This window comes from Hippoglossus hippoglossus, chromosome 11 (genome assembly GCF_009819705.1).
Source record: "Hippoglossus hippoglossus isolate fHipHip1 chromosome 11, fHipHip1.pri, whole genome shotgun sequence".
NCBI classification, from domain to species: Eukaryota; Metazoa; Chordata; class Actinopteri; order Pleuronectiformes; family Pleuronectidae; genus Hippoglossus; species Hippoglossus hippoglossus.
The window spans coordinates 3593944-3610627 of record NC_047161.1 but is presented as its reverse complement, the minus strand read 5'-3'; the positions used below and the strand labels follow the sequence as shown (position 1 = coordinate 3610627).

At 48.5% G+C, this 16684-nt stretch overlaps 1 protein-coding gene across 1 annotated transcript in view; it reads left to right on the top strand.

Annotated features, from left to right (window-relative positions):
• The first annotated feature begins 2698 nt into the window (after window positions 1-2698).
• Window positions 2699-16684, top strand: part of nfatc1 (nuclear factor of activated T cells 1) — a 37258-nt gene continuing 23272 nt past the window's right edge. Inside the window, exons 1-6 of the mRNA XM_034599670.1 lie at window positions 2699-3441; window positions 4836-5865; window positions 6142-6301; window positions 11660-11862; window positions 14084-14256; window positions 15516-15656. Of these exons, the coding sequence (XP_034455561.1) occupies window positions 3423-3441; window positions 4836-5865; window positions 6142-6301; window positions 11660-11862; window positions 14084-14256; window positions 15516-15656 (1726 nt within the window). The 5' untranslated portion in view covers window positions 2699-3422. The remainder of the gene's footprint in view (window positions 3442-4835; window positions 5866-6141; window positions 6302-11659; window positions 11863-14083; window positions 14257-15515; window positions 15657-16684) is intronic.

The window sequence follows — 16684 nt, the reverse complement described above, 5'->3', positions numbered from 1 at the left end:
CTACGTGGCCACATGGCAGATGACAGATTGTGTGGGTTTGTGACAGCGGCAGTCACCCCCCCCCCCCCACCCCCCAAGCCCCAGAAACTGTACCCCTCCCAGACTGAAAACGATGATGCACCAGGCAAAACTTTGGGAAACGCAGTTGGGCATCGCTCCCGGCAGCGGGGATCTCGTTGAGGCGCAGGGGTCAAATCGTTTGTAAATGTTTCCCGATGAGCTGCGGTCTGATTCAATTTGCCGTCGGCCGGAGAGATGGCACCATGACGTTGTTGTGTGTTTCGTTGCGTTGCTTTGTGTTTGTGTTGTCCTCACCAAGCGGCAGCGTTAGCTCACAGCGAAGGTCACACATTGGCACAAGGCGGAGAGTCTCACTGTAAACACACTCTGACTTCAGGGATTGAAACATAATGTCACATGTGAGACATCTTGAATCTTTTAGCTAAATAAATGCTGCTGGGCCCAAAAAGTAAAAGTGTGCCACAGGCTCTGATCACTTCTTCCCTAGTTACGAGATTTTCCTGTGGGATTAAAGTGACAACTCTGAGACAGTTGGTCGCTGCTCGTCCAAGTTACACAACAACGGGTCCTGAAATCACAATTCTGTGTAAAAGAGCAACTTAACAACAGTTTCAAACTTTAGTTTCTCGTCCTCAAAGGGTCAAACTTCTGTTTTTTACTTCAGTGATGTTCACTGTCACTGTGTTACAGGTGCAACCATAGAATCCAAAGCGTCCTGATCGCCCCCTGGTGGCTGGCTGCACACTACTGGTCATAAACCCTGCCTCCTCCGTGTTAGTGGATGGGACATGGACCAATCTAAAAACTACACATCAAATTACTTTTTCTCAAAGTTAAGGTTTCTGTAAGTTAAGGTAGTAACGATCATCATTAGGATTATTTTATTCTATTCTACAATAGATCCCTTTAACTAAATCTTACACACTTGAACCTTTAACTCCTATAATCACTTTCTTTTTCTTTTGTTTTGGTCTCCACCTCCTCAAAGGGAACATCAGGCTCTGTAGCTGTGAAAAACTCTTTTGCTTTATCTGCCTTCAAGGATCTGAAACTTTTCTACAACATGTGACATTTTACAAGTTTAACTTCTGACCTTATTTACACAATAAACAGGAAACAACTCTGGGATGAATCACTTCGGTGCCTCCTTGATATCAAAGTGAGTCTGTTTCTCTCTGTTGTGTCTACATCATAAACACAGGACACTGACGGTGTTCCTCATTATCTACTGGATCTGGATCCATCTGGCCCGGAGTGGCCCCCGTTACCACGGTGTCCGCTAACCAGCACCAGGCCTGGCTGGAAAAACTACGAGCCGCGGCCCCGCCCTGACGCACACGAGTGCACGAGTCAATCAGCAGCAGGGCTATTTATTAACTGCAGACGGGTGGAAGTGTTTACCACAGCACATGTTTCTGCTACACATGACTGTGAGGCCCCTCCCCTTCCGTTTTGCCCCAATGGGACATTTCCATGAGGTCAAAGACACCAGTGGGGTTCCTGAGATGACCGGGGAGCCACCGAGCCACGTCCCCATGATGAAACACACGGCTTGGATTTCACAAGTGTCGTCACTCCTTCAAATACTCTGCTGGAGGGACGGCTCGGCCAAATCTGACATCCCATCGGGTTGAGGGGGGTGGGGGGGTGTTGCCTTGGACGGAGGGCACTCATGCCACGATGTTGCACAATGGAGATTTAGAGCTGATTCCTCGAACTGTTTCTCTCACACATAAGTTGCACATAGAAAAAAGAAAGCAGTTTGACCTCTGACGGGTTCGGACACGTGCAAACTGTGGCACCTTTTGCATCGAGTAAGAAAAGAGGGAACTCGTCCGTCTCACATGATAGAAACTGTCTCTTCTACGTCTCCGTCGTTCCTTTGATGCACTGAAACCACTTCCCTCAGACTTTATGACCTTTAGACAAAGACACATCCCAACACTCCCCAGCCGAGCGGCACAGAGGCCCGACGCTCCTCCACCACCGACCAGGGCCCCGGCTGATAACATGCTGAAGTGCTGCAAAGTGGATTCCCACCTCCAGGGATGGACGGACTCTCTGAGAGCCGCCATGTGACCATTGTCATCACAGAAACCACGGGGCCGGCCGCCAGCTGCCGAAAGGTCCAGACCTGCCAAACATAGCAGCAGCCCAGCCTGCCGGGGCAGAGGAGAGAGAGGCCGGACACCGACCGCAGGGAGAGCGGCCCTATGGAAAACCCTATGAAGATTCTCAGTTCAGCGTGTTAAATGACTGGGTATATGATTTGATTTTTATATAGCACTTCTATGCAAGTATGGATAATTATGTGTTGTGTGCCCCGCAGACGTTGCAGTCTGTCAGGAGGAAGTGGAAATCACTTCAAAGTGCATGTGAGAGACTCCTCAACATGATCTGAGGGGAAGCTGCATGTTTTATGTATGTGTCTCAGGAAGGTGCCGTATATGTCCTGGCATGTTTTCATCTCACCTGCCCCTCATATCTGCTGCAATCTGACAACTGAACAGTCACGTGATGCAAGCAGTTGATGGATGAGTCTCTCATGGGTGAAAACCAGCAGCAGCTAAATGTGAAATGCTTGTTAGGATCAGTCTGAGCATAAATCTTGATTTAGGGAGAATCCACGTGCAGTGATGACTCCTTTGTGGACGATGCCAAGAGGAGCAGATCCTGCAGATTAATGCTGCCCCTGCTCTATAACAACACATCACAGGGTTTTAATGTTGTGCTGCGTCATCCCAAATCCACTTTGCTTTCAGGAGGATGCTCGTTCTGGCTCCAGTGGATGTTTTTGTTCCAATCACTGGAATTTTTTTAAACTCCAGACCGTTTTCTGTGCCAGCTCCGCTAATTGGCCTCCCTTCGCCTGTGGATTGGAAACCCCGGTGTGAGCGAGGATCTCCATTGGAGCCTTCTGGCGGTGGTCGGGCGCGCAGCTGCGTCAGAGCTCGGAGGGGCGGTGCGCCGCCGGAGCCGAGGTGATCCCCGGGTTTAAAAGCGCAGAGGTCCTGAGTGCGCCGGAGCAGTGCGTCACAGAGACCCAGCAGCGGCAGGATCCCCTCGACACACAGTCACACGTACAGGAGGCAGCTTTTCCTCAGACAACACATCTGGATCCCTCCACATGCAGTGACACCTTTTTTTTTTTGTTGTTGTTGTTGCGCTTTTGCGTTTTGGACTTTTTTTTCCCTCCTTCACTGAAGAAGCCGTTTTTCACCTATATACTTTTTACTTTTTAAAAAAATTTCTCATTCGGTTTGTTCGTGACACAGCGAGAAAGGATCCTGAGCAACAGCTGGGGAATCCATCTACTGCGCTATATGGATAAATAATCGCCTCCATCTGTAACTGCACTCAGAGTTTCATCTCAGACGCTGCTTCCTGCCCGCAGACGCAAAATGAAATCGGCTGAAGAGGGTGAGTTTGACTTTTATCTACCACAGAATGTCCTCTTTTTGGTTTCTCACGTGATCACAGCGCAGTGTCAAGTTTTTTTAAAACGTGGCGTTTATTCAACTTCTCTCCAGCGTCACTTTTACGCACGGATCCAATGTGCCAAAGAGTTATTTTCATCCTGAATTAGAGACTTTGCTGCACTTCCCTCTTTATTGAATGTGTGTATCCACCCTCAGTGTGTTGTGTGTAACTGATGGTGTCAGTATTAATGTGTAGATACAGTTATTTTTTTTGCCCCTCCCTGCCGATCTGGGCATGGTGGGCGTGGTTGTGCTGCTGCTGCTGCTGTGAGCCTCCCATGACTGAAAGTGTTCCCAAAATAGTCAGAATTGAACCTGTGCTAATGAGTGGTGACACTGCATTGTGGGTAAGTGAATCAGAGGGCCAGTATCGAGCATCAGTCATTGGATGGTAGCCCCTCAGGGTACCTGCTTGGGTCCCGGCTAATTCACAGCAGACTAATTAGAGAAAACAAACCATCCCGGCGCTGCTGTGTCCCACACCGCGAGCGGCGTTAAATGTAAGCATCATTTTCTTTTATTACAAGGAGTCATATGGTGCAGCGCTGATGTCATAGTCTTTATGGTGGGGCCCCTAATTCTCTTTAATTTACAGCAGACAGGAGCTGCGGTGACTGCATCTGTCTGTCGTCCTCATCCATATCAATGCGCTCCAGTGTGGTCGCCCTCACCGAGGCCGCCATTGCACCGTGTAACCACGACTCCCCGTTCCCATGTCCCCCCGTCCCCTGCCCCCTGGTTGTGACCTCAGCCGTCGCCACAGCCGGGCAGAGTTTCATACGAGCCAGCGTTGGAATGAGACCATGAGCCCCCCCGCCCCCCCCGGCTGAGTACAGCATGCACCTTTACAGCATGCAAATAAACGAATCATGTCCCTCCTGTGTTTATTTTTGAAGGCTGTTGGAACATGAAACTGGCCAACAAAAGCGTCAGTGTGTGTTTTCTTAATGTTACAGTTTACGGGCAGCAGCGTGTGCATTAAGTGGCATAAATCTGGCAGCGTGTCATGGAAAAAAACCACCTGGTCTTGCCTTTGGTTATTTTTAGGCCGCAGTTATTTTTGGCCGCTTTATTCGCGTCTCCCACCCAATTTAATTTGCACAATTTGAGCCATTCAGAGATGCTTTGTGTCACCGGCCTCGTGCGTTCGGGGAACTTCTGCAGATGAGGTGTGAAGTCTTAAGTAGCCAGTTTCAGTTCCAGTAGGGAAGCAGCTCTTTTACCATCATAGCCAACGGCTCTCTTAAGACTCAATGTGGCAGTGGTCTCAGTGAAGCAGCCAGTGAATGTGTGTTTGATTAACACGCTAACAAACTCCCACTTTTTGCTTTCCAGATGCATATGGCTACACGCCAAATGTCAGTCTCTCCCTCACGCTGGGCAACCCCTGTCTTCCGTCCCAGTACCACAGCCTCCAGTCCAGCCCCGTCATATCTGTGTCTGTCCCCGAGCCTCACGGTTACGACACCCAGGACGACATGAGGGCCGCCGGCTATTACTCGTCCCCAAGCAGCCGCCCAAACGGAGCGCCGACCCTGGAGAGCCCTCGTATCGAGATCACAGCGTACGGTCAGTTTCCTGAAGACGCGGTGGAGGAGAGCAGCCTTCCTGTTGCTAAGCGAGTCAACTCCATAGTGACACTGACCCTTCCCAGTGGAGAAGGTTACCGCGACCCCAGCTGCCTGAGTCCGGCCAGCAGCATCTCGTCTCGCAGCTGCCACTCCGACGCTTCCTACGAATCAAACTTCTCCTACAACTACGACAACTCGCCCCAGAACTCCCCCTGGCAGTCTCCCTCCGTGTCCCCCAAGGGCTCCACCCTCGCCCTGCCGGGTGATGGCTGTGCCGCCGGTGGCTCCCCCTCCACCTCACCCCGCACGAGCATAACAGATGACACCTGGATGGGTCAGCGTGGCTCCAGGCCCAACTCCCCTTGTGGTGCAAAGAGGAAGTACAGCTTGAACGGCAGCAGGGCGCCGCACAAGCACTACCCCTACTCCCCCAACCACTCCCCTGGACTGTCTCCTCAGACCTCCCCTCGCCTCAGCGTCACGGAGGAAAGCTGGCTTCCAAACACCAACCAGTACACCAATTCAGCCATCCTGGCGGCCATTAACGCCTTGACCACAGACGGAGTGGCTGACCTCGGGGAGGGGATCCCCATGAAGGCCAGGAAAACCAGCATGGAGCACAGCCCCACCGTCAGCCTGAAGGTGGAGCCAGGGAGCGAGGAGCTGAGTCCGGGGCATCTTTGCGATGACGAGCACTCGAACCGCATGTTGTTGAAGAAGGAAGGCTACTGCGGCGGGTTTCTGGACGTGCCACAGCATCCGTATTCCTGGTCCAAGCCAAAGCAATATGTAAGGTAAGCAAACAGTCGCAGCTTGAGTTATAGACAAAGATTTTAGCCGTTAACAATTCAGACTTAAACCTAAAAAATGGCTTAGTTCTCCATACATGAATTTAATCTACAGACACACTGTGCATAGTTACTAACAAGAGGTAAGTTTAAGCATCTGTAACACAAACACATATCAAACTGTTCACATTCTGCACGTTCTACCTTGATAAGTGCATCTAAAATAAGCTCTCCTCCCTCCCTGTGAAGTTGACATGTTGGACATGTTCTCGCCCCCGACAGCCCGTCCCTGCCAGCTCTCGACTGGCAGCTGCCATCCAGCTCGGGGCCGTACAGCCTGCAGATCGATGTGCAGCCCAAGTCCCACCACCGGGCCCACTACGAGACGGAGGGCAGCAGGGGGGCGGTGAAGGCCATGGCAGGAGGACACCCCGTCATCCAGGTCAGCTGAACCGACGGTTTCTAACTTCTCTGGCCAGCGCTGATTTTAAAGCAGCACTATGTAGCTTTTTTTTACTCAGCAACAGCGCCCCCTACAGCCACTGGGGTGATTAATTCTGAATGCATAGTCCCATTCACCGACCTGAAACACAGCTGAACGGTGGATATTACTCAAGATGCCCGGCTTCCTGAAACAGAAGAGCTGCCGTGGTAACAAATCCACCAAACTCTGTTTAGAATTCTTCATATTTTAAAGTTTTTAAAGTGAACATTGGAGACAAACGCTGGTTTTTAGAGACTTCTGAACCTTTTTAACTGATCTACAGTCAGTTCCACACGTTACAAAGAACAGACGTTCAGGGTGACGAGTGGGAATGAAAGAGGGAACATTCTCCTGCTATTTAAAGTTTAAAAAAGTTGCATTTTGTTGCTTTACAGAAGTCGTTGTCTACCTGAGACCCTTTATCACAGGTCGCACATTTCAAAAAGCTGTGATCACTTCAGCCAAAGTCTAATTCTCCCGTCTCAGACTCACTTCTATCATCTCACGACCCCGTTAGGGAACCGCCCAACTACACTGGTTTCCTGTGGTGATTAGACCAACACACGGTGCAGCCATTAGACTGCAGCCACCTTTACCTCCTCACCCCCCCCCCCCCCCCCCCCCCCCCCTCCTCCTGTTTTCTACCTCATGTGTTAAACTGGATTTGGGCGGACATGTGTTTCATGACCCTGGCTGTTGTGTTGTTCAAAGATGTCACATTTCTGAATGGAATACCAAAGTTATGCTATTAGACAGGCCGGTCCACTCAGTCAGTTCCTGTCCAGACGAGGGTGAGTCAAACTTTTCCACTGCGTTCGTCCAGCGCAGCGCAGACAGTTACAGAGCGATGTAGCATGGGCCAGTAAAAGCTTAGTCATGAGCTTTAACCACAGTAGCTCCGGTGGTCGAATCGAAAGGAGAAAAAAATGTGGACAACTGCAGATATGTTTTGGTTATAAACGCATCTGGTCCCCCGACCATTACTCCTCACCGCTGACCTCAGCCTCTGAATAAATAAAAGGGTCTGAAGCGAGGAGCCGGGTGAAGTGAGTGGTAAGCGGGGCCGTCGCTTTAATGAATACCTTCGGACGTTTTATCAACACGTTACAATGAGTCGACACGTTCAGCAGACATTCGTCACACAGGAGGTTTTTGTTTCTGTCTTTCGGGGGCAGTGATATTTTAGAGTGAGTGGTTTTGCCACAGAGGAGCAGTGAGCTAGTGTACACGTGTGAAGAGGGAATGCTAATGTTGCTCTGCAGCCATTTTAAGGACAAGCAGAAGATGTAACCCAAAGTAAATACTGTTAATATTAAGTTTTTGGGTAAAGAGTGCGTTCACACTGGAAAAGTGGACACTGGATTTTATTGGACAACAGGAATATTGATATTTTTTAGTGTAAATAATGGTGACATAGTTTCTTTAGTAACATACGTGTGTAGTTAGTGTTTCTCTATGTTGTGGCTTCTTGTTCCTTTTTGTCTGAACGTGTTAATTGATGCGTCTGTGATGAGTTAAAATCAACAGATTATTTTGGCTTCCACTCAGTTCTCAGTTTGTTTTATGAGAGAGGAGGAGTTTTCACAGCTGGAAAAAAAAAATTCCAATAGATACCAAAGGATGATAAGATGTCTTGGGAAACCAAAAATTATTAAATGTTAGTAGAATCAAATTATGATTGATTTCATGTATACTAACTGAGAACACTCAGTACTGTTTACCATGAGTTAGTAAGAAGTTTACACGTTACTCTAGTTTCCCTCCAACATTTAAAGTATTTAAAGTTTAATCTAGTTGTGTTCATTTTGTCTTAAAGTCTCCTTCAGGGTTTTGTGGATCACGGCACAGTAGAACGGGGAAACAGAAATATTTGATGTGTGTGCAGCAGTGGAGTGAAAAAAGTGGAGAGCAAAGCGTTTGGTACGATCCAGTGTGTCGCAGCAGCAGCAGCCGCACATCTGTAAGACGCACGTATGTGTCCATGAGAAGGTGCTAATGATTTAATGACGGGGATCTGGGTTCACCCGGCTGAAATAGAGTGAGTGTGTTCACTCTAAACCCAAACTCAAACCTCCCCCTACTTCTCCGCCAGCTACCAACCCAACCACACAGACTTCCCTTTGTTTAGGAAAGTTCCCGTGTGCACGGCTGACATCACTGCGCGCTGCGTCCTGCGGAGGCGGCAGCGTCTAAACCACACACGTTTCTGGCAGGCCCCGATGGAGATGTTGGAGGGAGCTTCAGACGAGGCAGCCCCATCCCTGTGACTTCCTGATTACATGGTACACACGGCGCTGCAGCCTCTGCTGTGGACGCTGGCTGACGAAGCCTCTGCGGCTTTGGTCCCGATGCTCCCGTGACTCCAACCCTGCCCAGACTTTACAGAGTTTATTCTGGAAGGTCCTGTTCAGTGTGGTACACGTCGAGCATCCAGCAGAGCTACACGGGCTGTTTTCTGTTCTCTCTCAGTGCCATCGCCGCCGCCTCGTGCAACCACACCCGTCCACCGGCAGCAGACTGAAGTATGCCCCTCTGAAGTGCTGTGTGCAGTCCTCGCCGCAGTCGATGCTCAGGGTTTCGTGCTGTACTCTGGCGCAGAGGAAATACCCCTGTTCAAATCTGTGAGGTCTTCTCTGTTTGAAGTCGACTTTCATAACCCAGATTTCAAACCTTGTTATTTCGCAGTCATGCGCCTTCTCTTGGCTTTGATCCCTGTGATCAAATTTAGATTTCTCAGCAAAGTCATATCATGTGAAACACAAAGCGTGACGGCATGAATCACTCGTCTCACACTGGACTATCCCTCTCTCCACTAAACACTGGAACATAGGAGACGTTATGTGTGTGTGTGTGTGTGTGTGTGATCCCCTGTTAGAGCCTTGGAGAGGTTGCCCCGGTCCGCTCCTCACCCCCTTCCCCTCCTCTCCGGTGCCTTGAGCAGCCAGAGTCTCGGCATTCCTCTTGTGGGTGATAATGCGAACGCAGGGAGGGGTGGCCGTGTCAAACTGCCAGGGTGGAGGAGCGCTGGGTTTACTTTCAGTGGTATCACAGGGATTTAATTGCAACAACAAATCATAGCTCCCGCCTGCTGCAGCTGCTTTTGCAAAAACATATTGGGATTACAGAGCGAGGGAACCAGAAGGGAAGGTTTCTAGATTGCGAGATTGCAGCTTAGATGATTTTAAGTCTTGGAAGTGACGGATGAAGACGCTGACACGAGTCGTGAATGTTTCTACAAGTGTCACGTTTTGAAGGAAAACAACCAAAAACAGCTCAAATCTCTTACGGGACATTATCGACGTTGATCTCTTCTATTTGTCTAGACTTTGTTTCTGATCGTAACTCGGAGCAGATTATTAGTAATCTGTTGCTAATTACGATTTGAAAGTGAGCACCTAACCCTGCGAGCGCGCTGCCTCACCTCATCACACTCCTCTCTGCTGCCTAAATAAACAGCATTGCTAGGCAGCAGCCCATTTCCTTACACAAATATACAGGGCTTTTGCAGGCTCTTAACTCTGACAGGGAGCCTCCTCCAAATCACATGTTGTGCCTCCCCGGTCGGAGCCTTTCGCTCTCATTGCGGCCGCTCCTCGCCTCCAGTTCTCTTCTTATGTAATTGAAAACTGCGGTCGTCATTTCAACACATCCCCACCGATCGTCTCGGCGCACACTCTCATCCAGAGTGGCTCGTGAATAGATGGGGTGCAGCGTCTAACCTCCGCGGGGCTTTGAAGAGGTTTGATGATGGAGACGTGCACGGGTTGTTCATTTTGAGAGTTTTTTATTTTTTTATGTAGCCTATGTTATGGCTTGGGTGACGCGGTGGTGCAGTGTTCAGGACTGTCGCCTCACAAGAGAAGGTTCTGGGTTCAAACCCGACACCTGTCCTGGTGTTGTTCGTGTCCAGGGTGAACCCAGTGTCGGCTGTGATTGGCTCCAGCTCCCCTGCGGCCCTCACAGAGTAATTAGGGTTTTAGATAATGGATGTCGTGCCTCAAGATGAAATAATGTTCCACACGTCATCATGTATAACTTGACTTTTACTGGCCCATGATACTAGTCCCTCTAATTAAGACCCAATAATTAAAACCACTTCAAGAGATGCAAATTGCTCAATTTTGCTGAAAATTACTTTTCGAGTCAAACAGCATCAAGTCTGGTTTATGGTTTTTATAGTTTTAAATTCAAGGCTGAACTCCATTTGCTCTTTCTCCAAATGATCGCGTCACTGTTGAGTCACTCCACATGTGATAAAACACCAGAAATAATATATTTATCATTTTCTGATGATGGAAATGTTGACAAATCACTTTATAATCTCTGTGGTTGACAATGACGATGCTTTCAAATATCATCTGTGAAGTGAAAACACAGACTTGGGCTCAGGTCGCCTGCTCAGTCGATGATATTTTCACATTTGTAAGAGCTGAGTGGAAAATAAAAAAACCAGAACGAGGTGGAAAAGCTCCACAAACGCCAGATGCTCTTCTATCTTTGCTGTGGAAAACAAATGCAAATTTAACCGCTCAAAAACTTAATATGCACAATTTGTTCATATGATGTCTTCATTCTGATTTGTAGAAATATTCCTATATGAGCTCCGCTTTTATCTCAAGTCTAGTTTTCCTTTACTCTCAATAGTTTTGACTTCAAGTATCCTGCTCTTATTCCTCCCGGCTCACGCTGTATGGATAACGTACATAACTCTCAGACACGGTGTCAGTAGTAGCCGCTGTTCTCGTTTTTCAGGCTTGCGGCTTTGGGCTTGGTGCCGGCTCTCTGCAGTCTGGGTGGTTGAGGTCATCCTGGCAGGAGGCCTCCTGTCAAGTAACACCTATGGAGGTCTGGAGGCGCAGCCGCAGCCAGCAGCACTTCTGTTCTGTCTCCAGCTCCGTCGTGCCGGGATCATTTTACTGATGATAATCAGAGGAGGGTCGCTAGTGAGAGTTTTTCTTGACCCTGAATGGCCCGGGCTTGACGGGACTGACGTGACCTTGACTTCTGTGAAACACGAGCTCGGTCTTGTCACGAGCCGAGCGCACCGCTGCTCGCTGTAGGTGGTTTTACTGCCCCTGAGATTCAGCTTCTGCAGGATCAACATCTTGGCAAGACTCACATGGACTGATGGAGGAAGTGTATTGTTGGCAGTAAATTAAAGAAGATGGAGATGGTGATTAGAAGATCCTGAATGGGCACTTTGTTTGAAAACCACCACGCTGAGAGCCTGAACTCTGACAGACCTACGTTTTGTTTTTGACAGAAAGCAAGTGAAGACTTCACAATAATGTTTTCTCTTCCTCTCCCTCCTCGCAGCTCCACGGCTACATGGAGAGCGAGCCTCTGACCCTGCAGCTGTTCATCGGCACGGCCGACGACAGGCTGCTGAGGCCTCACGCCTTCTACCAGGTCCACCGCATCACCGGCAAGACGGTGTCCACCCCAAGCCACGAGGCTCTGCACAACAACACCAAGGTGCTGGAGATCCCGCTGCTGCCGGAGAACAACATGCGGGCCATGTGAGTAATCAGAAGTAACGAGAACTGGTCAAGTGTGTTGGATAAGTCTCTAGGGACAAGGCCAAGTCAGGTCTCATGTCAGTTAACACTTGTCTGGATGAAGTTAAAGTATATTCGTCTTTCAGGGCATTCAGGGTATTACAGTCTCAGACAAGACCAGGTCCACAAAACCTGAAGACTTGAGACTCTGCATTTAAGACAAAGCCAAGTGAACTTAAAGTCCAAGTCAAGCAGCAGCCGAATCATTTCACATTTTCAATTTGGATCAGCTTTTCTTTTTCTGTGATTTATTCCAGGTCAAAACGTCACAGAATTATTTTACCTTTAATTTTCAAATAACGTCCTTGGCAAGTCCGAGTTATCTCTCATTAATGATCTGATGTTGCAACCACTTCAAATTTATAATAATAATATCAATAATAAACTTTATTTATAAAGCACAAGTGCTTCACAGACATAAAAACTGAAAACACATGCAGTGAAAATACACATTTAAACGTTAATGCAAGATAACTAATAAAGTAAAGCAATGAAACAAACAAACACCTGGTTCGAAGCAATATGGTAATAAAAACAATAAAATAAAGCAATGAAATAAACAAAGTCTAGAAGTTAAAAGTTTGTTTTGAGTCTGGACCTGAAAAAGCCCCAAATGTTATAAAGATAACTGCGGCTCCAGCACCGACACTTCAGACGACAGTTTGTCCGTTTGTGCCAAACAACAGCAGCTGCTCTGCAGAGAATCACTTCACAGTTGTTAGTCGAAAATCTGCAAACTTGAGGGGTTTGATCCAACAGAAGCATCTCCCAGTTTTTCCTCTGAGGGGACATTTCACAGCCCTAATTAAAACCTCTTAGATTGCTACCATACTGAAAAATAAAAGTTTATAATCCGGAGATACGTGGGTTTGCTGTGTTTTATGTATCTGTGCATGTCTGTGAGCGCGCAGGCCTCCCGCGGTGTTTGGGTTTTTGAAAGCGTTGCCCTCTGCACACAGACGAGTGGCTTTCCCGTTTTATAAGCCTCAGAGATCAGATTACTGGGGAAGCTTAGAGCTGCTAACAGGGACCTGGGGTTTCTGCCGGAGCTGCAGGCAGCGGCAATCTGCTTGCATCAGCACTTTCTGCACGTTTTAATGGATGCAACACATAAGCTTCCCTTATACAACGACCTCACCCCGGGATACGGTTTCTCTTCCCTCACAGAGGACACGCCTCGGACTGCTTAAAGTTTAGACGAGCGATTTAAGTGAGATATATTTGTTTTGACACCGCGACTTATCAACGTTTTTATTACGTGATATAGAACACAGGCATCCTTATATTTGTGATCCTTTATTTACAGGGACACGTCTTAAATCAAATCATTAATCAACTAAAAATGTTTGAGCTGATAATGAGGCCGCATTTAAACTTGGTATGACTCCAATTAACTGTAAATACATTCAATGATGGCGCCGGACGGCCGAGAAAGAGAAGCGCGGACCCTCCTCTCTGCTTTCTGAAACGTTTGCTCAGGCAGCGGGGCGGACGCCTCAGTGTGTGGTTTTGCACTCAGCCCTGTGTGCGTAGGTGGCGAGCTGAACAGCTGGGGTCCTTAGCATCAACACCTGATTACCTCGCCAGTGGAGCAGACCCTGGTGTCTGGCAGGAGGAATGTTAGGGAGTGTTCGAATGTGTGTAAAAGTTAACATTAACTAGGCTTTGAGGAATGTGGCATCGAGGAGCACGGCCGCAGAAAAAGCTAGAATCTGTTTGGGGGGTTTTTGAAAAGTTTCACTGTGAGAAGTGGAGAGTTTATAAAGTGCATGATGAGGACTTTGACACCGTTAAAAGAATTTACTTTGCTTGTAAAAAAAGTTTGCGAAAGGGGAACCATCTGTTACAGATCATCAGAGAGATATCGATGATGCAATAAAAGTTCCCAGCCATTCGTTTCTATAGAGTTTGACTGTCGCCCAAGAGCAGAAGCACTGAGGTGTGGACGCTCGGTCGGGGGTGGCGGTGTTAATCACCTCCTGACGCGGCCGCAGCCTCCGTCAGGGCCGCGCTGATGGAGTCCAGAGTGAAAATCACAATTGAGTTGGCTGCACGGCTCCGTAAATCACCCACTGATTAACCGTGACGGCATACATGTCATGAGCGCACATGATGGTTTGTCCTCGTGGACGGACAGACCCTGGCAGACTCTGACTCTTCATCATCCCGTCTCCGCCAACAGAGTCGACTGCGCTGGGATCCTGAAGCTGCGGAACTCGGACATCGAACTGCGGAAGGGGGAGACGGACATCGGACGCAAGAACACACGCGTGCGGATGGTTTTCAGGATTCACATCAACCAGGCCACCGGGAGAACGCTGTCCCTGCAGGCTGCATCCAATCCCATCGAGTGCTGTGAGTACATCTCCTCTCGACCCATAACGCCTCCTTAACTGTGCTGTAATTGTTACATTTCATGCAAATGGAGAAAACGTTGATTTTATCGGTGGTACAGTGGTTAGCCTCATAGATCAAAAAGGTTCCTGGCTTGAATCCCACTTAGGGCAAGGGCCTCCCTGTGTGGAGTTTGCATGTTCTCCCCTGTGTCTGCGAGGGAGTTCTGTGGCTTCCTCCCTCGATCCAGATGTGCAGGTCGGGGTTAGACTCTAAATTAAAGGTGTGAATATAAATGTGATGGTTGTTTCTCGATATCTCAGCCCTGTGATTGGCCTGGTGATGAAGGTGTACCCCGCCTCTCGCCTAATGCAAGCTGGGATTGGCTCCAGCTCCCTTGCGACCCTCAAATGACAAAAAACATAACAAATCTACATTAAATTAATGCAATTCAGCTCCATAACTTTAGCTGAAGAGGTTATTTTAGCTTTGCTTGATTAACTCCATTGACTGTGGTGTTGACCTCTCACTGGCCTGGGAGACACTTCATGTGGTTCTGGCTCTGAGCGCTGCCACAGAGATTAAGTCTTATGAGGTAAATGAAAGACAGTAGTTAAACCATGATCTCAGCCCCCAGAAATAGAGCATTGTTAGTTTCTGAACGTCTGCCACGGAGCAATTGTTTCTGACCAAAAATTCCCTCTGTGTGCGAGCGACAGACGGAGGCAGAGAACCTCGGGGATGTGGGAAAGATTGATGGTTTCCAAAAAGACGGAGAATTAGAGTTTTATCAGAATCAGAGCGCAGCGGTGTCGAATTACACAAAGAAAGATCAGCGCAGGAGAACAAATATTCAGCTTTTATTCAACCTCTATTTATGTGTCCTGGTCTATCACAATAAAAGCACAGACATCTTTCATAAGAGAGGCCTGGCCGAGACGTAAAGACGTAAATCAGGGATCATTTCGGGAAAAACTCAAAGCAAGTGGGGGAATGAGGCGCGCAGGCCAAAAGGTAAGAGAGTCAGGGAGAGGAAACCAAATATTTGAGACCAAACATCCACCATAATTTGAGGAAAACACAAATAAACAGAACAGCCTCTCCCTACTTACGGGCAGAGAGGCAGCCCGAGTGTAATGTGAGGGGGCCGAGGTTTACAGCTGCACCGCCGGGGCTGCGAGAGCTGGGTAGTGATTCAGCCTCGGCCTGGATGCTCAGGTCTGCATGGGGAGAGGGTGTGTATTAGCCTGAGCACTGAGGCTCTCTTCTCCCTCCCACAGCCCAGAGATCGGCCCAGGAGCTGCCGCTGGTGGACAAGCAGAGCCTGGAGACGTGTCCCGCCCACGGAGGGGAGAGGATGCGCCTGGACGGACACAACTTCCAGCACGACTCCAAAGTGGTGTTCGTGGAGAAGGCTCAAGGTAAAAGAGGAGGACATTAGGAGTAATAGCTGCGTCGTCTCAGTCCAGCTGTGTGTGTGTGTGTGTGTGTCTGTGTGTGTGTGTGTGTGTGTCCCAATGTTGGAGAAACCCCAAGACTGCTCCCTCCCTCCCTCCTCTCCCGCCGTCAAAATATCCTCCATCTTGCCAGAGTGCCACATGTGGTGCACATTAATGCGCAGTATTTTTAACCCAGCAGATTTACATTTGCAGAAGTTTCCATTGCCTGTTCAGCAGAGGAATGGATCACAAATGCAGCATGTGTTTCTGTGTGTGTGTGTGTGTGTTTTTTTGTGTGTGTGCATGTGTGTGGGCGGCTGTGCACGTGGTGTGGATACGTACACTTTTGTGTGTGTATGCCAGGCCCTCAGTATTTGTTTCTCTCTTTCTGACTTTAAGCCATTTTGGTTTGGAGGGCGCGGGGACTGCTCCCAGATGTTGATACCAGGAGGTTTACAAACAGCAATTTCCTTGATTAGCTGCAGCGAAGCAACGTGAGGCTCCGCTCGGGCCGAGGCACCGAAGTGTAAACACGTATGATCCTATCAGCCCGGTGACTCATTCAGAAAGAAGAAGAGGACGAGGGGAAGAGGGGGAAGCCTTTTCATTGTTCCACCTGTGAGAAGAAGAATTCCAGGCTGCACCCCCCCCCCCCCCTTCCTCCAGCACGGTACAATGGAGGAGTGAGTTGTTTATCAAAACAAGAAGTGATTGTCCGAGCTCCTGCCTCGTCCCCCCCCCCCCCCCCCCCCCGCCCGACTTCTGTGATTAACCCTGATCTCTTCCGCAGAAAAGAGCAGCTCACATGAAACGTTTCTCAGAGGCAGAATTAATCCTGCTGCCTGAATTAGGAAAAGAACTTTCCAACCAACGAGCGACTAAACACGTGAAGAATATCCACTCTCTGATATATAGATAAGAATAATATATTTTTTACTGTGAATTACCTAAATAAAGATATCCACGCTGAAAAAAATACTTGTTTTGATTATTAAAATCAAGATCTGCAC